The sequence below is a fragment of the Salvelinus fontinalis genome, chromosome 23 (genome assembly GCF_029448725.1).
Source record: "Salvelinus fontinalis isolate EN_2023a chromosome 23, ASM2944872v1, whole genome shotgun sequence".
NCBI lineage: Eukaryota > Metazoa > Chordata > Actinopteri > Salmoniformes > Salmonidae > Salvelinus > Salvelinus fontinalis.
In genome coordinates this window covers 742,279-766,729 of record NC_074687.1, presented here as the reverse complement: position 1 = coordinate 766,729, position 24,451 = coordinate 742,279, and the positions used below count along the sequence as shown (strand labels likewise).

The window sequence follows — 24,451 nt, the reverse complement described above, 5'->3', positions numbered from 1 at the left end:
ATGTGGTAACTACCTGGAACAGTCTCTGGTACTGGGGATGTGGTAACTACCTGGAACAGTCTCTGGTACTGGGGATGTGGTAACTACCTGGAACAGTCTCTGGTACTGGGGATGTGGTAACTACCTGGAACAGTCTCTGGTACTGGGGGTGTGGTAACTACCTGGAACAGTCTCTGGTACTGGGGATGTGGTAACTACCTGGAACAGTCTCTGGTACTGGGGATGTGGTAACTACCTGGAACAGTCTCTGGTACTGGGGATGTGGTAACTACCTGGAACAGTCTCTGGTACTGGGGATGTGGTAACTACCTGGAACAGTCTCTGGTACTGGGGATGTGGTAACTACCTGGAACAGTCTCTGGTACTGGGGATGTGGTAACTACCTGGAACAGTCTCTGGTACTGGGGATGTGGTAACTACCTGGAACAGTCTCTGGTACTGGGGATGTGGTAACTACCTGGAACAGTCTCTGGTACTGGGGATGTGGTAACTACCTGGAACAGTCTCTGGTACTGGGGATGTGGTAACTACCTGGAACAGTCTCTGGTACTGGGGATGTGGTAACTACCTGGAACAGTCTCTGGTACTGGGGGTGTGGTAACTACCTGGAACAGTCTCTGGTACTGAGGGTGTGGTAACTACCTGGAACAGTCTCTGGTACTGGGGATGTGGTAACTACCTGGAACAGTCTCTGGTACTGGGGGTGTGGTAACTACCTGGAACAGTCTCTGGTACTGGGGATGTGGTAACTACCTGGAACAGTCTCTGGTACTGGGGATGTGGTAACTACCTGGAACAGTCTCTGGTACTGGGGGTGTGGTAACTACCTGGAACAGTCTCTGGTACTGGGGATGTGGTAACTACCTGGAACAGTCTCTGGTACTGGGGATGTGGTAACTACCTGGAACAGTCTCTGGTACTGGGGATGTGGTAACTACCTGGAACAGTCTCTGGTACTGGGGATGTGGTAACTACCTGGAACAGTCTCTGGTACTGGGGATGTGGTAACTACCTGGAACAGTCTCTGGTACTGGGGATGTGGTAACTACCTGGAACAGTCTCTGGTACTGGGGATGTGGTAACTACCTGGAACAGTCTCTGGTACTGGGGGTGTGGTAACTACCTGGAACAGTCTCTGGTACTGGGGGTGTGGTAACTACCTGGAACAGTCTCTGGTACTGGGGATGTGGTAACTACCTGGAACAGTCTCTGGTACTGGGGATGTGGTAACTACCTGGAACAGTCTCTGGTACTGGGGATGTGGTAACTACCTGGAACAGTCTCTGGTACTGGGGATGTGGTAACTACCTGGAACAGTCTCTGGTACTGGGGATGTGGTAACTACCTGGAACAGTCTCTGGTACTGGGGATGTGGTAACTACCTGGAACAGTCTCTGGTACTGGGGATGTGGTAACTACCTGGAACAGTCTCTGGTACTGGGGATGTGGTAACTACCTGGAACAGTCTCTGGTACTGGGGATGTGGTAACTACCTGGAACAGTCTCTGGTACTGGGGATGTGGTAACTACCTGGAACAGTCTCTGGTACTGGGGATGTGGTAACTACCTGGAACAGTCTCTGGTACTGGGGATGTGGTAACTACCTGGAACAGTCTCTGGTACTGGGGATGTGGTAACTACCTGGAACAGTCTCTGGTACTGGGGATGTGGTAACTACCTGGAACAGTCTCTGGTACTGGGGATGTGGTAACTACCTGGAACAGTCTCTGGTACTGGGGATGTGGTAACTACCTGGAACAGTCTCTGGTACTGGGGATGTGGTAACTACCTGGAACAGTCTCTGGTACTGGGGATGTGGTAACTACCTGGAACAGTCTCTGGTACTGGGGATGTGGTAACTACCTGGAACAGTCTCTGGTACTGGGGATGTGGTAACTACCTGGAACAGTCTCTGGTACTGGGGATGTGGTAACTACCTGGAACAGTCTCTGGTACTGGGGATGTGGTAACTACCTGGAACAGTCTCTGGTACTGGGGATGTGGTAACTACCTGGAACAGTCTCTGGTACTGGGGATGTGGTAACTACCTGGAACAGTCTCTGGTACTGGGGATGTGGTAACTACCTGGAACAGTCTCTGGTACTGGGGATGTGGTAACTACCTGGAACAGTCTCTGGTACTGGGGATGTGGTAACTACCTGGAACAGTCTCTGGTACTGGGGATGTGGTAACTACCTGGAACAGTCTCTGGTACTGGGGATGTGGTAACTACCTGGAACAGTCTCTGGTACTGGGGATGTGGTAACTACCTGGAACAGTCTCTGGTACTGGGGATGTGGTAACTACCTGGAACAGTCTCTGGTACTGGGGATGTGGTAACTACCTGGAACAGTCTCTGGTACTGGGGATGTGGTAACTACCTGGAACAGTCTCTGGTACTGGGGATGTGGTAACTACCTGGAACAGTCTCTGGTACTGGGGATGTGGTAACTACCTGGAACAGTCTCTGGTACTGGGGATGTGGTAACTACCTGGAACAGTCTCTGGTACTGGGGATGTGGTAACTACCTGGAACAGTCTCTGGTACTGGGGATGTGGTAACTACCTGGAACAGTCTCTGGTACTGGGGATGTGGTAACTACCTGGAACAGTCTCTGGTACTGGGGATGTGGTAACTACCTGGAACAGTCTCTGGTACTGGGGATGTGGTAACTACCTGGAACAGTCTCTGGTACTGGGGATGTGGTAACTACCTGGAACAGTCTCTGGTACTGGGGATGTGGTAACTACCTGGAACAGTCTCTGGTACTGGGGATGTGGTAACTACCTGGAACAGTCTCTGGTACTGGGGATGTGGTAACTACCTGGAACAGTCTCTGGTACTGGGGATGTGGTAACTACCTGGAACAGTCTCTGGTACTGGGGATGTGGTAACTACCTGGAACAGTCTCTGGTACTGGGGATGTGGTAACTACCTGGAACAGTCTCTGGTACTGGGGATGTGGTAACTACCTGGAACAGTCTCTGGTACTGGGGATGTGGTAACTACCTGGAACAGTCTCTGGTACTGGGGATGTGGTAACTACCTGGAACAGTCTCTGGTACTGGGGATGTGGTAACTACCTGGAACAGTCTCTGGTACTGGGGATGTGGTAACTACCTGGAACAGTCTCTGGTACTGGGGATGTGGTAACTACCTGGAACAGTCTCTGGTACTGGGGATGTGGTAACTACCTGGAACAGTCTCTGGTACTGGGGATGTGGTAACTACCTGGAACAGTCTCTGGTACTGGGGATGTGGTAACTACCTGGAACAGTCTCTGGTACTGGGGATGTGGTAACTACCTGGAACAGTCTCTGGTACTGGGGATGTGGTAACTACCTGGAACAGTCTCTGGTACTGGGGATGTGGTAACTACCTGGAACAGTCTCTGGTACTGGGGATGTGGTAACTACCTGGAACAGTCTCTGGTACTGGGGATGTGGTAACTACCTGGAACAGTCTCTGGTACTGGGGATGTGGTAACTACCTGGAACAGTCTCTGGTACTGGGGATGTGGTAACTACCTGGAACAGTCTCTGGTACTGGGGATGTGGTAACTACCTGGAACAGTCTCTGGTACTGGGGATGTGGTAACTACCTGGAACAGTCTCTGGTACTGGGGATGTGGTAACTACCTGGAACAGTCTCTGGTACTGGGGATGTGGTAACTACCTGGAACAGTCTCTGGTACTGGGGATGTGGTAACTACCTGGAACAGTCTCTGGTACTGGGGATGTGGTAACTACCTGGAACAGTCTCTGGTACTGGGGATGTGGTAACTACCTGGAACAGTCTCTGGTACTGGGGATGTGGTAACTACCTGGAACAGTCTCTGGTACTGGGGATGTGGTAACTACCTGGAACAGTCTCTGGTACTGGGGATGTGGTAACTACCTGGAACAGTCTCTGGTACTGGGGATGTGGTAACTACCTGGAACAGTCTCTGGTACTGGGGATGTGGTAACTACCTGGAACAGTCTCTGGTACTGGGGATGTGGTAACTACCTGGAACAGTCTCTGGTACTGGGGATGTGGTAACTACCTGGAACAGTCTCTGGTACTGGGGATGTGGTAACTACCTGGAACAGTCTCTGGTACTGGGGATGTGGTAACTACCTGGAACAGTCTCTGGTACTGGGGATGTGGTAACTACCTGGAACAGTCTCTGGTACTGGGGATGTGGTAACTACCTGGAACAGTCTCTGGTACTGGGGATGTGGTAACTACCTGGAACAGTCTCTGGTACTGGGGATGTGGTAACTACCTGGAACAGTCTCTGGTACTGGGGATGTGGTAACTACCTGGAACAGTCTCTGGTACTGGGGATGTGGTAACTACCTGGAACAGTCTCTGGTACTGGGGATGTGGTAACTACCTGGAACAGTCTCTGGTACTGGGGATGTGGTAACTACCTGGAACAGTCTCTGGTACTGGGGATGTGGTAACTACCTGGAACAGTCTCTGGTACTGGGGATGTGGTAACTACCTGGAACAGTCTCTGGTACTGGGGATGTGGTAACTACCTGGAACAGTCTCTGGTACTGGGGATGTGGTAACTACCTGGAACAGTCTCTGGTACTGGGGATGTGGTAACTACCTGGAACAGTCTCTGGTACTGGGGATGTGGTAACTACCTGGAACAGTCTCTGGTACTGGGGATGTGGTAACTACCTGGAACAGTCTCTGGTACTGGGGATGTGGTAACTACCTGGAACAGTCTCTGGTACTGGGGATGTGGTAACTACCTGGAACAGTCTCTGGTACTGGGGATGTGGTAACTACCTGGAACAGTCTCTGGTACTGGGGATGTGGTAACTACCTGGAACAGTCTCTGGTACTGGGGATGTGGTAACTACCTGGAACAGTCTCTGGTACTGGGGATGTGGTAACTACCTGGAACAGTCTCTGGTACTGGGGATGTGGTAACTACCTGGAACAGTCTCTGGTACTGGGGATGTGGTAACTACCTGGAACAGTCTCTGGTACTGGGGATGTGGTAACTACCTGGAACAGTCTCTGGTACTGGGGATGTGGTAACTACCTGGAACAGTCTCTGGTACTGGGGATGTGGTAACTACCTGGAACAGTCTCTGGTACTGGGGATGTGGTAACTACCTGGAACAGTCTCTGGTACTGGGGATGTGGTAACTACCTGGAACAGTCTCTGGTACTGGGGATGTGGTAACTACCTGGAACAGTCTCTGGTACTGGGGATGTGGTAACTACCTGGAACAGTCTCTGGTACTGGGGATGTGGTAACTACCTGGAACAGTCTCTGGTACTGGGGATGTGGTAACTACCTGGAACAGTCTCTGGTACTGGGGATGTGGTAACTACCTGGAACAGTCTCTGGTACTGGGGATGTGGTAACTACCTGGAACAGTCTCTGGTACTGGGGATGTGGTAACTACCTGGAACAGTCTCTGGTACTGGGGATGTGGTAACTACCTGGAACAGTCTCTGGTACTGGGGATGTGGTAACTACCTGGAACAGTCTCTGGTACTGGGGATGTGGTAACTACCTGGAACAGTCTCTGGTACTGGGGATGTGGTAACTACCTGGAACAGTCTCTGGTACTGGGGATGTGGTAACTACCTGGAACAGTCTCTGGTACTGGGGATGTGGTAACTACCTGGAACAGTCTCTGGTACTGGGGATGTGGTAACTACCTGGAACAGTCTCTGGTACTGGGGATGTGGTAACTACCTGGAACAGTCTCTGGTACTGGGGATGTGGTAACTACCTGGAACAGTCTCTGGTACTGGGGATGTGGTAACTACCTGGAACAGTCTCTGGTACTGGGGATGTGGTAACTACCTGGAACAGTCTCTGGTACTGGGGATGTGGTAACTACCTGGAACAGTCTCTGGTACTGGGGATGTGGTAACTACCTGGAACAGTCTCTGGTACTGGGGATGTGGTAACTACCTGGAACAGTCTCTGGTACTGGGGATGTGGTAACTACCTGGAACAGTCTCTGGTACTGGGGATGTGGTAACTACCTGGAACAGTCTCTGGTACTGGGGATGTGGTAACTACCTGGAACAGTCTCTGGTACTGGGGATGTGGTAACTACCTGGAACAGTCTCTGGTACTGGGGATGTGGTAACTACCTGGAACAGTCTCTGGTACTGGGGATGTGGTAACTACCTGGAACAGTCTCTGGTACTGGGGATGTGGTAACTACCTGGAACAGTCTCTGGTACTGGGGATGTGGTAACTACCTGGAACAGTCTCTGGTACTGGGGATGTGGTAACTACCTGGAACAGTCTCTGGTACTGGGGATGTGGTAACTACCTGGAACAGTCTCTGGTACTGGGGATGTGGTAACTACCTGGAACAGTCTCTGGTACTGGGGATGTGGTAACTACCTGGAACAGTCTCTGGTACTGGGGATGTGGTAACTACCTGGAACAGTCTCTGGTACTGGGGATGTGGTAACTACCTGGAACAGTCTCTGGTACTGGGGATGTGGTAACTACCTGGAACAGTCTCTGGTACTGGGGATGTGGTAACTACCTGGAACAGTCTCTGGTACTGGGGATGTGGTAACTACCTGGAACAGTCTCTGGTACTGGGGATGTGGTAACTACCTGGAACAGTCTCTGGTACTGGGGATGTGGTAACTACCTGGAACAGTCTCTGGTACTGGGGATGTGGTAACTACCTGGAACAGTCTCTGGTACTGGGGATGTGGTAACTACCTGGAACAGTCTCTGGTACTGGGGATGTGGTAACTACCTGGAACAGTCTCTGGTACTGGGGATGTGGTAACTACCTGGAACAGTCTCTGGTACTGGGGATGTGGTAACTACCTGGAACAGTCTCTGGTACTGGGGATGTGGTAACTACCTGGAACAGTCTCTGGTACTGGGGATGTGGTAACTACCTGGAACAGTCTCTGGTACTGGGGATGTGGTAACTACCTGGAACAGTCTCTGGTACTGGGGATGTGGTAACTACCTGGAACAGTCTCTGGTACTGGGGATGTGGTAACTACCTGGAACAGTCTCTGGTACTGGGGATGTGGTAACTACCTGGAACAGTCTCTGGTACTGGGGATGTGGTAACTACCTGGAACAGTCTCTGGTACTGGGGATGTGGTAACTACCTGGAACAGTCTCTGGTACTGGGGATGTGGTAACTACCTGGAACAGTCTCTGGTACTGGGGATGTGGTAACTACCTGGAACAGTCTCTGGTACTGGGGATGTGGTAACTACCTGGAACAGTCTCTGGTACTGGGGATGTGGTAACTACCTGGAACAGTCTCTGGTACTGGGGATGTGGTAACTACCTGGAACAGTCTCTGGTACTGGGGATGTGGTAACTACCTGGAACAGTCTCTGGTACTGGGGATGTGGTAACTACCTGGAACAGTCTCTGGTACTGGGGATGTGGTAACTACCTGGAACAGTCTCTGGTACTGGGGATGTGGTAACTACCTGGAACAGTCTCTGGTACTGGGGATGTGGTAACTACCTGGAACAGTCTCTGGTACTGGGGATGTGGTAACTACCTGGAACAGTCTCTGGTACTGGGGATGTGGTAACTACCTGGAACAGTCTCTGGTACTGGGGATGTGGTAACTACCTGGAACAGTCTCTGGTACTGGGGATGTGGTAACTACCTGGAACAGTCTCTGGTACTGGGGATGTGGTAACTACCTGGAACAGTCTCTGGTACTGGGGATGTGGTAACTACCTGGAACAGTCTCTGGTACTGGGGATGTGGTAACTACCTGGAACAGTCTCTGGTACTGGGGATGTGGTAACTACCTGGAACAGTCTCTGGTACTGGGGATGTGGTAACTACCTGGAACAGTCTCTGGTACTGGGGATGTGGTAACTACCTGGAACAGTCTCTGGTACTGGGGATGTGGTAACTACCTGGAACAGTCTCTGGTACTGGGGATGTGGTAACTACCTGGAACAGTCTCTGGTACTGGGGATGTGGTAACTACCTGGAACAGTCTCTGGTACTGGGGATGTGGTAACTACCTGGAACAGTCTCTGGTACTGGGGATGTGGTAACTACCTGGAACAGTCTCTGGTACTGGGGATGTGGTAACTACCTGGAACAGTCTCTGGTACTGGGGATGTGGTAACTACCTGGAACAGTCTCTGGTACTGGGGATGTGGTAACTACCTGGAACAGTCTCTGGTACTGGGGATGTGGTAACTACCTGGAACAGTCTCTGGTACTGGGGATGTGGTAACTACCTGGAACAGTCTCTGGTACTGGGGATGTGGTAACTACCTGGAACAGTCTCTGGTACTGGGGATGTGGTAACTACCTGGAACAGTCTCTGGTACTGGGGATGTGGTAACTACCTGGAACAGTCTCTGGTACTGGGGATGTGGTAACTACCTGGAACAGTCTCTGGTACTGGGGATGTGGTAACTACCTGGAACAGTCTCTGGTACTGGGGATGTGGTAACTACCTGGAACAGTCTCTGGTACTGGGGATGTGGTAACTACCTGGAACAGTCTCTGGTACTGGGGATGTGGTAACTACCTGGAACAGTCTCTGGTACTGGGGATGTGGTAACTACCTGGAACAGTCTCTGGTACTGGGGATGTGGTAACTACCTGGAACAGTCTCTGGTACTGGGGATGTGGTAACTACCTGGAACAGTCTCTGGTACTGGGGATGTGGTAACTACCTGGAACAGTCTCTGGTACTGGGGATGTGGTAACTACCTGGAACAGTCTCTGGTACTGGGGATGTGGTAACTACCTGGAACAGTCTCTGGTACTGGGGATGTGGTAACTACCTGGAACAGTCTCTGGTACTGGGGATGTGGTAACTACCTGGAACAGTCTCTGGTACTGGGGATGTGGTAACTACCTGGAACAGTCTCTGGTACTGGGGATGTGGTAACTACCTGGAACAGTCTCTGGTACTGGGGATGTGGTAACTACCTGGAACAGTCTCTGGTACTGGGGATGTGGTAACTACCTGGAACAGTCTCTGGTACTGGGGATGTGGTAACTACCTGGAACAGTCTCTGGTACTGGGGATGTGGTAACTACCTGGAACAGTCTCTGGTACTGGGGATGTGGTAACTACCTGGAACAGTCTCTGGTACTGGGGATGTGGTAACTACCTGGAACAGTCTCTGGTACTGGGGATGTGGTAACTACCTGGAACAGTCTCTGGTACTGGGGATGTGGTAACTACCTGGAACAGTCTCTGGTACTGGGGATGTGGTAACTACCTGGAACAGTCTCTGGTACTGGGGATGTGGTAACTACCTGGAACAGTCTCTGGTACTGGGGATGTGGTAACTACCTGGAACAGTCTCTGGTACTGGGGATGTGGTAACTACCTGGAACAGTCTCTGGTACTGGGGATGTGGTAACTACCTGGAACAGTCTCTGGTACTGGGGATGTGGTAACTACCTGGAACAGTCTCTGGTACTGGGGATGTGGTAACTACCTGGAACAGTCTCTGGTACTGGGGATGTGGTAACTACCTGGAACAGTCTCTGGTACTGGGGATGTGGTAACTACCTGGAACAGTCTCTGGTACTGGGGATGTGGTAACTACCTGGAACAGTCTCTGGTACTGGGGATGTGGTAACTACCTGGAACAGTCTCTGGTACTGGGGATGTGGTAACTACCTGGAACAGTCTCTGGTACTGGGGATGTGGTAACTACCTGGAACAGTCTCTGGTACTGGGGATGTGGTAACTACCTGGAACAGTCTCTGGTACTGGGGATGTGGTAACTACCTGGAACAGTCTCTGGTACTGGGGATGTGGTAACTACCTGGAACAGTCTCTGGTACTGGGGATGTGGTAACTACCTGGAACAGTCTCTGGTACTGGGGATGTGGTAACTACCTGGAACAGTCTCTGGTACTGGGGATGTGGTAACTACCTGGAACAGTCTCTGGTACTGGGGATGTGGTAACTACCTGGAACAGTCTCTGGTACTGGGGATGTGGTAACTACCTGGAACAGTCTCTGGTACTGGGGATGTGGTAACTACCTGGAACAGTCTCTGGTACTGGGGATGTGGTAACTACCTGGAACAGTCTCTGGTACTGGGGATGTGGTAACTACCTGGAACAGTCTCTGGTACTGGGGATGTGGTAACTACCTGGAACAGTCTCTGGTACTGGGGATGTGGTAACTACCTGGAACAGTCTCTGGTACTGGGGATGTGGTAACTACCTGGAACAGTCTCTGGTACTGGGGATGTGGTAACTACCTGGAACAGTCTCTGGTACTGGGGATGTGGTAACTACCTGGAACAGTCTCTGGTACTGGGGATGTGGTAACTACCTGGAACAGTCTCTGGTACTGGGGATGTGGTAACTACCTGGAACAGTCTCTGGTACTGGGGATGTGGTAACTACCTGGAACAGTCTCTGGTACTGGGGATGTGGTAACTACCTGGAACAGTCTCTGGTACTGGGGATGTGGTAACTACCTGGAACAGTCTCTGGTACTGGGGATGTGGTAACTACCTGGAACAGTCTCTGGTACTGGGGATGTGGTAACTACCTGGAACAGTCTCTGGTACTGGGGATGTGGTAACTACCTGGAACAGTCTCTGGTACTGGGGATGTGGTAACTACCTGGAACAGTCTCTGGTACTGGGGATGTGGTAACTACCTGGAACAGTCTCTGGTACTGGGGATGTGGTAACTACCTGGAACAGTCTCTGGTACTGGGGATGTGGTAACTACCTGGAACAGTCTCTGGTACTGGGGATGTGGTAACTACCTGGAACAGTCTCTGGTACTGGGGATGTGGTAACTACCTGGAACAGTCTCTGGTACTGGGGATGTGGTAACTACCTGGAACAGTCTCTGGTACTGGGGATGTGGTAACTACCTGGAACAGTCTCTGGTACTGGGGATGTGGTAACTACCTGGAACAGTCTCTGGTACTGGGGATGTGGTAACTACCTGGAACAGTCTCTGGTACTGGGGATGTGGTAACTACCTGGAACAGTCTCTGGTACTGGGGATGTGGTAACTACCTGGAACAGTCTCTGGTACTGGGGATGTGGTAACTACCTGGAACAGTCTCTGGTACTGGGGATGTGGTAACTACCTGGAACAGTCTCTGGTACTGGGGATGTGGTAACTACCTGGAACAGTCTCTGGTACTGGGGATGTGGTAACTACCTGGAACAGTCTCTGGTACTGGGGATGTGGTAACTACCTGGAACAGTCTCTGGTACTGGGGATGTGGTAACTACCTGGAACAGTCTCTGGTACTGGGGATGTGGTAACTACCTGGAACAGTCTCTGGTACTGGGGATGTGGTAACTACCTGGAACAGTCTCTGGTACTGGGGATGTGGTAACTACCTGGAACAGTCTCTGGTACTGGGGATGTGGTAACTACCTGGAACAGTCTCTGGTACTGGGGATGTGGTAACTACCTGGAACAGTCTCTGGTACTGGGGATGTGGTAACTACCTGGAACAGTCTCTGGTACTGGGGATGTGGTAACTACCTGGAACAGTCTCTGGTACTGGGGATGTGGTAACTACCTGGAACAGTCTCTGGTACTGGGGATGTGGTAACTACCTGGAACAGTCTCTGGTACTGGGGATGTGGTAACTACCTGGAACAGTCTCTGGTACTGGGGATGTGGTAACTACCTGGAACAGTCTCTGGTACTGGGGATGTGGTAACTACCTGGAACAGTCTCTGGTACTGGGGATGTGGTAACTACCTGGAACAGTCTCTGGTACTGGGGATGTGGTAACTACCTGGAACAGTCTCTGGTACTGGGGATGTGGTAACTACCTGGAACAGTCTCTGGTACTGGGGATGTGGTAACTACCTGGAACAGTCTCTGGTACTGGGGATGTGGTAACTACCTGGAACAGTCTCTGGTACTGGGGATGTGGTAACTACCTGGAACAGTCTCTGGTACTGGGGATGTGGTAACTACCTGGAACAGTCTCTGGTACTGGGGATGTGGTAACTACCTGGAACAGTCTCTGGTACTGGGGATGTGGTAACTACCTGGAACAGTCTCTGGTACTGGGGATGTGGTAACTACCTGGAACAGTCTCTGGTACTGGGGATGTGGTAACTACCTGGAACAGTCTCTGGTACTGGGGATGTGGTAACTACCTGGAACAGTCTCTGGTACTGGGGATGTGGTAACTACCTGGAACAGTCTCTGGTACTGGGGATGTGGTAACTACCTGGAACAGTCTCTGGTACTGGGGATGTGGTAACTACCTGGAACAGTCTCTGGTACTGGGGATGTGGTAACTACCTGGAACAGTCTCTGGTACTGGGGATGTGGTAACTACCTGGAACAGTCTCTGGTACTGGGGATGTGGTAACTACCTGGAACAGTCTCTGGTACTGGGGATGTGGTAACTACCTGGAACAGTCTCTGGTACTGGGGATGTGGTAACTACCTGGAACAGTCTCTGGTACTGGGGATGTGGTAACTACCTGGAACAGTCTCTGGTACTGGGGATGTGGTAACTACCTGGAACAGTCTCTGGTACTGGGGATGTGGTAACTACCTGGAACAGTCTCTGGTACTGGGGATGTGGTAACTACCTGGAACAGTCTCTGGTACTGGGGATGTGGTAACTACCTGGAACAGTCTCTGGTACTGGGGATGTGGTAACTACCTGGAACAGTCTCTGGTACTGGGGATGTGGTAACTACCTGGAACAGTCTCTGGTACTGGGGATGTGGTAACTACCTGGAACAGTCTCTGGTACTGGGGATGTGGTAACTACCTGGAACAGTCTCTGGTACTGGGGATGTGGTAACTACCTGGAACAGTCTCTGGTACTGGGGATGTGGTAACTACCTGGAACAGTCTCTGGTACTGGGGATGTGGTAACTACCTGGAACAGTCTCTGGTACTGGGGATGTGGTAACTACCTGGAACAGTCTCTGGTACTGGGGATGTGGTAACTACCTGGAACAGTCTCTGGTACTGGGGATGTGGTAACTACCTGGAACAGTCTCTGGTACTGGGGATGTGGTAACTACCTGGAACAGTCTCTGGTACTGGGGATGTGGTAACTACCTGGAACAGTCTCTGGTACTGGGGATGTGGTAACTACCTGGAACAGTCTCTGGTACTGGGGATGTGGTAACTACCTGGAACAGTCTCTGGTACTGGGGATGTGGTAACTACCTGGAACAGTCTCTGGTACTGGGGATGTGGTAACTACCTGGAACAGTCTCTGGTACTGGGGATGTGGTAACTACCTGGAACAGTCTCTGGTACTGGGGATGTGGTAACTACCTGGAACAGTCTCTGGTACTGGGGATGTGGTAACTACCTGGAACAGTCTCTGGTACTGGGGATGTGGTAACTACCTGGAACAGTCTCTGGTACTGGGGATGTGGTAACTACCTGGAACAGTCTCTGGTACTGGGGATGTGGTAACTACCTGGAACAGTCTCTGGTACTGGGGATGTGGTAACTACCTGGAACAGTCTCTGGTACTGGGGATGTGGTAACTACCTGGAACAGTCTCTGGTACTGGGGATGTGGTAACTACCTGGAACAGTCTCTGGTACTGGGGATGTGGTAACTACCTGGAACAGTCTCTGGTACTGGGGATGTGGTAACTACCTGGAACAGTCTCTGGTACTGGGGATGTGGTAACTACCTGGAACAGTCTCTGGTACTGGGGATGTGGTAACTACCTGGAACAGTCTCTGGTACTGGGGATGTGGTAACTACCTGGAACAGTCTCTGGTACTGGGGATGTGGTAACTACCTGGAACAGTCTCTGGTACTGGGGATGTGGTAACTACCTGGAACAGTCTCTGGTACTGGGGATGTGGTAACTACCTGGAACAGTCTCTGGTACTGGGGATGTGGTAACTACCTGGAACAGTCTCTGGTACTGGGGATGTGGTAACTACCTGGAACAGTCTCTGGTACTGGGGATGTGGTAACTACCTGGAACAGTCTCTGGTACTGGGGATGTGGTAACTACCTGGAACAGTCTCTGGTACTGGGGATGTGGTAACTACCTGGAACAGTCTCTGGTACTGGGGATGTGGTAACTACCTGGAACAGTCTCTGGTACTGGGGATGTGGTAACTACCTGGAACAGTCTCTGGTACTGGGGATGTGGTAACTACCTGGAACAGTCTCTGGTACTGGGGATGTGGTAACTACCTGGAACAGTCTCTGGTACTGGGGATGTGGTAACTACCTGGAACAGTCTCTGGTACTGGGGATGTGGTAACTACCTGGAACAGTCTCTGGTACTGGGGATGTGGTAACTACCTGGAACAGTCTCTGGTACTGGGGATGTGGTAACTACCTGGAACAGTCTCTGGTACTGGGGATGTGGTAACTACCTGGAACAGTCTCTGGTACTGGGGATGTGGTAACTACCTGGAACAGTCTCTGGTACTGGGGATGTGGTAACTACCTGGAACAGTCTCTGGTACTGGGGATGTGGTAACTACCTGGAACAGTCTCTGGTACTGGGGATGTGGTAACTACCTGGAACAGTCTCTGGTACTGGGGATGTGGTAACTACCTGGAACAGTCTCTGGTACTGGGGATGTGGTAACTACCTGGAACAGTCTCTGGTACTGGGGATGTGGTAACTACCTGGAACAGTCTCTGGTACTGGGGATGTGGTAACTACCTGGAACAGTCTCTGGTACTGGGGATGTGGTAACTACCTGGAACAGTCTCTGGTACTGGGGATGTGGTAACTACCTGGAACAGTCTCTGGTACTGGGGATGTGGTAACTACCTGGAACAGTCTCTGGTACTGGGGATGTGGTAACTACCTGGAACAGTCTCTGGTACTGGGGATGTGGTAACTACCTGGAACAGTCTCTGGTACTGGGGATGTGGTAACTACCTGGAACAGTCTCTGGTACTGGGGATGTGGTAACTACCTGGAACAGTCTCTGGTACTGGGGATGTGGTAACTACCTGGAACAGTCTCTGGTACTGGGGATGTGGTAACTACCTGGAACAGTCTCTGGTACTGGGGATGTGGTAACTACCTGGAACAGTCTCTGGTACTGGGGATGTGGTAACTACCTGGAACAGTCTCTGGTACTGGGGATGTGGTAACTACCTGGAACAGTCTCTGGTACTGGGGATGTGGTAACTACCTGGAACAGTCTCTGGTACTGGGGATGTGGTAACTACCTGGAACAGTCTCTGGTACTGGGGATGTGGTAACTACCTGGAACAGTCTCTGGTACTGGGGATGTGGTAACTACCTGGAACAGTCTCTGGTACTGGGGATGTGGTAACTACCTGGAACAGTCTCTGGTACTGGGGATGTGGTAACTACCTGGAACAGTCTCTGGTACTGGGGATGTGGTAACTACCTGGAACAGTCTCTGGTACTGGGGATGTGGTAACTACCTGGAACAGTCTCTGGTACTGGGGATGTGGTAACTACCTGGAACAGTCTCTGGTACTGGGGATGTGGTAACTACCTGGAACAGTCTCTGGTACTGGGGATGTGGTAACTACCTGGAACAGTCTCTGGTACTGGGGATGTGGTAACTACCTGGAACAGTCTCTGGTACTGGGGATGTGGTAACTACCTGGAACAGTCTCTGGTACTGGGGATGTGGTAACTACCTGGAACAGTCTCTGGTACTGGGGATGTGGTAACTACCTGGAACAGTCTCTGGTACTGGGGATGTGGTAACTACCTGGAACAGTCTCTGGTACTGGGGATGTGGTAACTACCTGGAACAGTCTCTGGTACTGGGGATGTGGTAACTACCTGGAACAGTCTCTGGTACTGGGGATGTGGTAACTACCTGGAACAGTCTCTGGTACTGGGGATGTGGTAACTACCTGGAACAGTCTCTGGTACTGGGGATGTGGTAACTACCTGGAACAGTCTCTGGTACTGGGGATGTGGTAACTACCTGGAACAGTCTCTGGTACTGGGGATGTGGTAACTACCTGGAACAGTCTCTGGTACTGGGGATGTGGTAACTACCTGGAACAGTCTCTGGTACTGGGGATGTGGTAACTACCTGGAACAGTCTCTGGTACTGGGGATGTGGTAACTACCTGGAACAGTCTCTGGTACTGGGGATGTGGTAACTACCTGGAACAGTCTCTGGTACTGGGGATGTGGTAACTACCTGGAACAGTCTCTGGTACTGGGGATGTGGTAACTACCTGGAACAGTCTCTGGTACTGGGGATGTGGTAACTACCTGGAACAGTCTCTGGTACTGGGGATGTGGTAACTACCTGGAACAGTCTCTGGTACTGGGGATGTGGTAACTACCTGGAACAGTCTCTGGTACTGGGGATGTGGTAACTACCTGGAACAGTCTCTGGTACTGGGGATGTGGTAACTACCTGGAACAGTCTCTGGTACTGGGGATGTGGTAACTACCTGGAACAGTCTCTGGTACTGGGGATGTGGTAACTACCTGGAACAGTCTCTGGTACTGGGGATGTGGTAACTACCTGGAACAGTCTCTGGTACTGGGGATGTGGTAACTACCTGGAACAGTCTCTGGTACTGGGGATGTGGTAACTACCTGGAACAGTCTCTGGTACTGGGGATGTGGTAACTACCTGGAACAGTCTCTGGTACTGGGGATGTGGTAACTACCTGGAACAGTCTCTGGTACTGGGGATGTGGTAACTACCTGGAACAGTCTCTGGTACTGGGGATGTGGTAACTACCTGGAACAGTCTCTGGTACTGGGGATGTGGTAACTACCTGGAACAGTCTCTGGTACTGAGGGTTGGGGATGTGGTAACTACCTGGAACAGTCTCTGGTACTGGGGATGTGGTAACTACCTGGAACAGTCTCTGGTACTGGGGATGTGGTAACTACCTGGAACAGTCTCTGGTACTGGGGATGTGGTAACTACCTGGAACAGTCTCTGGTACTGGGGATGTGGTAACTACCTGGAACAGTCTCTGGTACTGGGGATGTGGTAACTACCTGGAACAGTCTCTGGTACTGGGGATGTGGTAACTACCTGGAACAGTCTCTGGTACTGGGGATGTGGTAACTACCTGGAACAGTCTCTGGTACTGGGGGTGTGGTAACTACCTGGAACAGTCTCTGGTACTGGGGGTGTGGTAACTACCTGGAACAGTCTCTGGTACTGGGGATGTGGTAACTACCTGGAACAGTCTCTGGTACTGGGGATGTGGTAACTACCTGGAACAGTCTCTGGTACTGGGGATGTGGTAACTACCTGGAACAGTCTCTGGTACTGAGGATGTGGTAACTACCTGGAACAGTCTCTGGTACTGGGGATGTGGTAACTACCTGGAACAGTCTCTGGTACTGGGGATGTGGTAACTACCTGGAACAGTCTCTGGTACTGAGGGTTGGGGATGTGGTAACTACCTGGAACAGTCTCTGGTACTGGGGATGTGGTAACTACCTGGAACAGTCTCTGGTACTGGGGATGTGGTAACTACCTGGAACAGTCTCTGGTACTGGGGATGTGGTAACTACCTGGAACAGTCTCTGGTACTGGGGATGTGGTAACTACCTGGAACAGTCTCTGGTACTGGGGATGTGGTAACTACCTGGAACAGTCTCTGGTACTGGGGATGTGGTAACTACCTGGAACAGTCTCTGGTACTGGGGATGTGGTAACTACCTGGAACAGTCTCTGGTACTGGGGATGTGGTAACTACCTGGAACAGTCTCTGGTACTGGGGATGTGGTAACTACCTGGAACAGTCTCTGGTACTGGGGATGTGGTAACTACCTGGAACAGTCTCTGGTACTGGGGATGTGGTAACTACCTGGAACAGTCTCTGGTACTGAGGGTTGGGGATGTGGTAACTACCTGGAACAGTCTCTGGTACTGGGGATGTGGTAACTACCTGGAACAGTCTCTGGTACTGGGGATGTGGTAACTACCTGGAACAGTCTCTGGTACTGGGGATGTGGTAACTACCTGGAACAGTCTCTGGTACTGGGGATGTGGTAACTACCTGGAACAGTCTCTGGTACTGGGGATGTGGTAACTACCTGGAACAGTCTCTGGTACTGGGGATGTGGTAACTACCTGGAACAGTCTCTGGTACTGAGGGTTGGGGATGTGGTTGACTTTGAAGAGGTCCTTATTCTCTCCGTCCTCATCCTCCTCCACCAACATCATGGAGTCAATCAGAGAGTCCATCGCCGCCAGCTGGTCCTCTGGAAACAGGAAACAGGAAACCATCAAATGGATATAAAACATCTTCAGGCAAATAAAAGCACTCAACCTGAGAGAGTGTACATCCTAGTGCAGGAGTGGTCCACTAGGCTACCTGAGGGAGTGTACATTCTAGTGCAGGAGTGGTCCACTAGCCTACCTGAGGGAGTGTACATCCTAGTGCAGGAGTGGTCCACTAGAATACCTGAGGGAGTGTACATCCTAGTGCAGGAGTGGTCCACTAGCCTTCCTGAGGGAGTGTACATCCTAGTGCAGGAGTGGTCCACTAGCCTTCCTGAGGGAGTGTACATCCTAGTGCAGGAGTGGTCCACTAGCCTACCTGAGGGAGTGTACATCCTAGTGCAGGAGTGGTCCACTAGCCTACCTGAGGGAGTGTACATCCTAGTGCAGGGGTGGTCCACTAGCCTACCTGACGGAGTGTACATCCTAGTGCAGGAGTGGTCCACTAGCCTACCTGAGGGAGTGTACATCCTAGTGCAGGAGTGGTCCACTAGCCTTCCTGAGGGAGTGTACATCCTAGTGCAGGAGTGGTCCACTAGCCTACCTGAGGGAGTGTACATCCTAGTGCAGGAGTGGTCCACTAGCCTTCCTGAGGGAGTGTACATCCTAGTGCAGGAGTGATCCACTAGCCTACCTGAGGGAGTGTACATCCTAGTGCAGGAGTGGTCCACTAGCCTACCTGAGGGAGTGTACATCCTAGTGCAGGAGTGGTCCACTAGCCTACCTGAGGGAGTGTACATCCTAGTGCAGGAGTGGTCCACTAGTCTACCTGAGGGAGTGTACATCCTAGTGCAGGAGTAGTCCACTAGCCTACCGAACGGAGTGTACATCCTAGTGCAGGGGTGGTCCACTAGCCTACCTGAGGGAGTGTACATCCTAGTGCAGGAGTGGTCCACTAGCCTACCTGAGGGAGTGTACATCCTATTGCAGGAGTGGTCCACTAGCCTACCTGAGGGAGTGTACATCCTAGTGCAGGAGTGGTCCACTAGCCTACCTGAGGGAGTGTACATCCTAGTGCAGGGGTGGTCCACTAGTCTACCTGAGGGAGTGTACATCCTAGTGCAGGAGTGGTCCACTAGCCTACCTGAGGGAGTGTACATCCTAGTGCAGGAGTGGTCCACTAGACTACCTGACGGAGTGTACATCCTAGTGCAGGAGTGGTCCACTAGACTACCTGACGGAGTGTACATCCTAGTGCAGGAGTGGTCCACTAGCCTACCTGAGGGAGTGTACATCCTAGTGCAGGAGTGGTCCACTAGCCTACCTGAGGGAGTGTACATCCTAGTGCAGGAGTGGTCCACTAGCCTACCTGACGGAGTGTACATCCTACTATAGGAGTGGTCCACTAGCCTACCTGACGGAGTGTACATCCTAGTGCAGGAGTGGTCCACTAGCCTACCTGAGGGAGTGTACATCCTAGTGCAGGAGTGGTCCACTAGCCTTCCTGAGGGAGTGTACATCCTAGTGCAGGGGTGGTCCACTAGCCCACCTGAGGGAGTGTACATCCTAGTGCAGGAGTGGTCCACTAGCCTACCTGAGGGAGTGTACATCCTAGTGCAGGAGTGGTCCACTAGCCTACCTGAGGGAGTGTACATCCTAGTGCAGGGGTGGTCCACTAGCCTTCCTGAGGGAGTGTACATCCTAGTGCAGGAGTGGTCCACTAGCCTACCGAACGGAGTGTACATCCTAGTGCAGGGGTGGTCCACTAGCCTACCTGAGGGAGTGTACATCCTATTGCAGGAGTGGTCCACTAGCCTACCTGAGGGAGTGTACATCCTAGTGCAGGAGTGGTCCACTAGCCTACCTGAGGGAGTGTACATCCTAGTGCAGGAGTGGTCCACTAGCCTTCCTGAGGGAGTGTACATCCTAGTGCAGGGGTGGTCCACTAGCCCACCTGAGGGAGTGTACATCCTAGTGCAGGAGTGGTCCACTAGCCTACCTGAGGGAGTGTACATCCTAGTGCAGGAGTGGTCCACTAGCCTACCTGAGGGAGTGTACATCCTAGTGCAGGGGTGGTCCACTAGCCTTCCTGAGGGAGTGTACATCCTAGTACAGGAGTGGTCCACTAGCCTACCTGAGGGAGTGTACATCCTAGTACAGGAGTGGTCCACTAGCCTACCTGAGGGAGTGTACATCCTAGTACAGGAGTGGTCCACTAGCCTACCTGAGGGAGTGTACATCCTAGTACAGGAGTGGTCCACTAGCCTACCTGAGGGAGTGTACATCCTAGTGCAGGAGTGGTCCACTAGCCTACCGAACGGAGTGTACATCCTAGTGCAGGGGTGGTCCACTAGCCTACCTGAGGGAGTGTACATCCTATTGCAGGAGTGGTCCACTAGCCTACCTGAGGGAGTGTACATCCTAGTGCAGGAGTGGTCCACTAGTCTACCTGAGGGAGTGTACATCCTAGTGCAGGAGTGGTCCACTAGCCTACCTGAGGGAGTGTACATCCTAGTGCAGGAGTGGTCCACTAGACTACCTGACGGAGTGTACATCCTAGTGCAGGAGTGGTCCACTAGACTACCTGACGGAGTGTACATCCTAGTGCAGGAGTGGTCCACTAGCCTACCTGAGGGAGTGTACATCCTAGTGCAGGAGTGGTCCACTAGCCTACCTGAGGGAGTGTACATCCTAGTGCAGGAGTGGTCCACTAGCCTACCTGAGGGAGTGTACATCCTAGTACAGGAGTGGTCCACTAGCCTTCCTGAGGGAGTGTACATTCTAGTGCAGGAGTGGTCCACTAGCCTACCTGAGGGAGTGTACATCCTAGTGCAGGAGTGGTCGACTAGAATACCTGAGGGAGTGTACATCCTACTATAGGAGTGGTCCACTAGCCTACCTGAGGGAGTGTACATCCTAGTGCAGGGGTGGTCCACTAGCCTACCTGAGGGAGTGTACATCCTAGTGCAGGAGTGGTCGACTAGAATACCTGAGGGAGTGTACATCCTAGTGCAGGAGTGGTCCACTAGAATACCTGAGGGAGTGTACATCCTAGTGCAGGAGTGGTCCACTAGAATACCTGAGGGAGTGTACATCCTAGTACAGGAGTAGTCAGCTAGCCTACCTGACGGAGTGTACATCCTAGTGCAGGAGTGGTCCACTAGCCTACCTGACGGAGTGTACATCCTAGTGCAGGAGTGGTCCACTATTCTACCTGACGGAGTGTACATCCTAGTGCAGGGGTGGTCCACTAGCCTACCTGAGGGAGTGTACATCCTAGTGCAGGAGTGGTCCACTAGCCTACCTGAGGGAGTGTACATCCTAGTGCAGGAGTGGTCCACTAGCCTACCTGAGGGAGTGTACATCCTAGTGCAGGAGTGGTCCACTAGCCTACCTGACGGAGTGTACATCCTACTATAGGAGTGGTCCACTAGCCTACCTGACGGAGTGTACATCCTACTATAGGAGTGGTCCACTAGACTACCTGAGGGAGTGTACATCCTAGTGCAGGAGTGGTCCACTAGCCTACCTGAGGGAGTGTACATCCTAGTGCAGGGGTGGTCCACTAGCCTACCTGAGGGAGTGTACATCCTAGTGCAGGAGTGGTCCACTAGACTACCTGAGGGAGTGTACATCCTAGTGCAGGAGTGGTCCACTAGCCTACCTGAGGGAGTGTACATCCTAGTGCAGGAGTGGTCCACTAGCCTACCTGAGGGAGTGTACATAATAGTACAGGAGTGGTCCACTAGCCTACCTGATGGAGTGTACATCCTAGTGCAGGGGTGGTCCACTAGCCTACCTGAGGGAGTGTACATCCTAGTGCAGGAGTGGTCCACTAGCCTACCTGAGGGAGTGTACATCCTAGCGCAGGAGTGGTCCACTAGCCTACCTGAGGGAGTGTACATCCTAGTGCAGGAGTGGTCCACTAGCCTTCGTGACGGAGTGTACATCCTAGTACAGGAGTGGTCCACTAGCCTACCTGAGGGAGTGTACATCCTAGTGCAGGAGTGGTCCACTAGCCTACCTGAGGGAGTGTACATCCTAGTGCAGGAGTGGTCCACTAGCCTACCTGAGGGAGTGTACATCCTAGTGCAGGAGTGGTCCACTAGCCTACCTGAGGGAGTGTACATCCTAGTGCAGGAGTGGTCCACTAGAATACCTGAGGGAGTGTACATCCTAGCGCAGGAGTGGTCCACTAGCCTTCCTGAGGGAGTGTACATCCTAGTACAGGAGTGGTCCACTAGCCTTCCTGAGGGAGTGTACATTCTAGTGCAGGAGTGGTCCACTAGCCTACCTGAGGGAGTGTACATCCTAGTGCAGGAGTGGTCGACTAGAATACCTGAGGGAGTGTACATCCTACTATAGGAGTGGTCCACTAGCCTACCTGAGGGAGTGTACATCCTAGTGCAGGGGTGGTCCACTAGCCTACCTGAGGGAGTGTACATCCTAGTGCAGGAGTGGTCCACTAGAATACCTGAGGGAGTGTACATCCTAGTGCAGGAGTGGTCCACTAGAATACCTGAGGGAGTGTACATCCTAGTACAGGAGTAGTCCACTAGCCTACCTGACGGAGTGTACATCCTAGTGCAGGAGTGGTCCACTAGCCTACCTGACGGAGTGTACATCCTAGTGCAGGAGTGGTCCACTAGCCTACCTGACGGAGTGTACATCCTAGTGCAGGGGTGGTCCACTAGCCTACCTGAGGGAGTGTACATCCTAGTGCAGGAGTGGTCCACTAGCCTACCTGAGGGAGTGTACATCCTAGTGCAGGAGTGGTCCACTAGCCTACCTGAGGGAGTGTACATCCTAGTGCAGGAGTGGTCCACTAGCCTACCTGACGGAGTGTACATCCTACTATAGGAGTGGTCCACTAGCCTACCTGACGGAGTGTACATCCTACTATAGGAGTGGTCCACTAGACTACCTGAGGGAGTGTACATCCTAGTGCAGGAGTGGTCCACTAGCCTACCTGAGGGAGTGTACATCCTAGTGCAGGGGTGGTCCACTAGCCTACCTGAGGGAGTGTACATCCTAGTGCAGGAGTGGTCCACTAGACTACCTGAGGGAGTGTACATCCTAGTGCAGGAGTGGTCCACTAGCCTACCTGAGGGAGTGTACATCCTAGTGCAGGAGTGGTCCACTAGCCTACCTGAGGGAGTGTACATAATAGTACAGGAGTGGTCCACTAGCCTACCTGACGGAGTGTACATCCTAGTGCAGGGGTGGTCCACTAGCCTACCTGAGGGAGTGTACATCCTAGTGCAGGAGTGGTCCACTAGCCTACCTGAGGGAGTGTACATCCTAGCGCAGGAGTGGTCCACTAGCCTACCTGAGGGAGTGTACATCCTAGTGCAGGAGTGGTCCACTAGCCTTCGTGACGGAGTGTACATCCTAGTACAGGAGTGGTCCACTAGCCTACCTGAGGGAGTGTACATCCTAGTGCAGGAGTGGTCCACTAGCCTACCTGACGGAGTGTACATCCTAGTGCAGGAGTGGTCCACTAGCCTACCTGACGGAGTGTACATCCTAGTGCAGGAGTGGTCCACTAGCCTTCGTGACGGAGTGTACATCCTAGCGCAGGAGTGGTCCACTAGTCTACCTGACGGAGTGTACATCCTAGCGCAGGAGTGGTCCACTAGCCTTCCTGAGGGAGTGTACATCCTAGTGCAGGAGTGGTCCACTAGCCTACCTGAGGGAGTGTACATCCTAGTGCAGGAGTGGTCCACTAGACTACCTGAGGGAGTGTACATCCTAGTGCAGGAGTGGTCCACTAGCCTACCTGACGGAGTGTACATCCTAGTGCAGGAGTGGTCCACTAGCCTACCTGAGGGAGTGTACATCCTAGCTTAGGAGTGGTCCACTAGCCTACCTGAGGGAGTGTACATCCTAGCGCAGGAGTGGTCCACTAGCCTACCTGAGGGAGTGTACATCCTACTATAGGAATGCTCCACTAGTCTACCTGAGGGAGTGTACATCGTAGTGCAGGAGTGGTCCACTAGCCTAAATGACGGAGTGTACATCCTAGTGCAGGAGTGGTCCACTAGCCTACCTGAGGGAGTGTACATCCTAGTGCAGGAGTGGTCCACTAGCCTTCCTGAGGGAGTGTACATCCTAGTGCAGGAGTGGTCCACTAGTCTACCTGAGGGAGTGTACACCCTAGTGCAGGGGTGGTCCACTAGCCTACCTGAGGGAGTGTACATCCTAGTGCAGGAGTGGTCCACTAACCTACCTGACGGAGTGTACATCCTAGTGCAGGAGTGGTCCACTAGCCTACCTGACGGAGTGTACATCCTAGTGCAGGAGTGGTCCACTAGTCTACCTGACGGAGTGTACATCCTAGTGCAG

The 24,451-nt window shown here is 52.2% G+C and overlaps 2 protein-coding genes across 3 annotated transcripts in view; both read right to left on the bottom strand.

Moving 5' to 3' along the window:
- The window catches only part of xrcc5 (X-ray repair complementing defective repair in Chinese hamster cells 5), a 76,667-nt gene that overhangs the window by 28,091 nt on the left and 24,125 nt on the right, over positions 1 to 24,451 (bottom strand). For both annotated transcript variants that reach the window (XM_055877519.1, XM_055877520.1), the window contains one exon: positions 18,017 to 18,147. In XM_055877519.1, the coding sequence (XP_055733494.1) occupies positions 18,017 to 18,147 (131 nt within the window). The remainder of the gene's footprint in view (positions 1 to 18,016; positions 18,148 to 24,451) is intronic.
- Positions 18,154 to 21,071, bottom strand: LOC129820676 (uncharacterized). The gene is made up of 2 exons (XM_055877517.1): positions 19,521 to 21,071; positions 18,154 to 19,475 (listed from the first exon to the last, which is right to left on the bottom strand). Exons 1-2 carry the CDS (start codon positions 21,064 to 21,066, stop codon positions 18,211 to 18,213), a joined length of 2,811 nt encoding a protein of 936 aa, XP_055733492.1. The 5' UTR covers positions 21,067 to 21,071; the 3' UTR covers positions 18,154 to 18,210.

Coding starts and splice junctions, on each gene's coding strand:
- LOC129820676 (XM_055877517.1), bottom strand. CDS start 21,066: ATGTACACTCCCTCAGGTAGGCTAGTGGACCACCCCTGCACTAGGATG. Junction 19,476..19,520: donor TAGGATGTACACTCCGTCAG/GTAGGCTAGTGG, acceptor ACACTCCGTCAG/GTAGGCTAGTGGACCACTCC.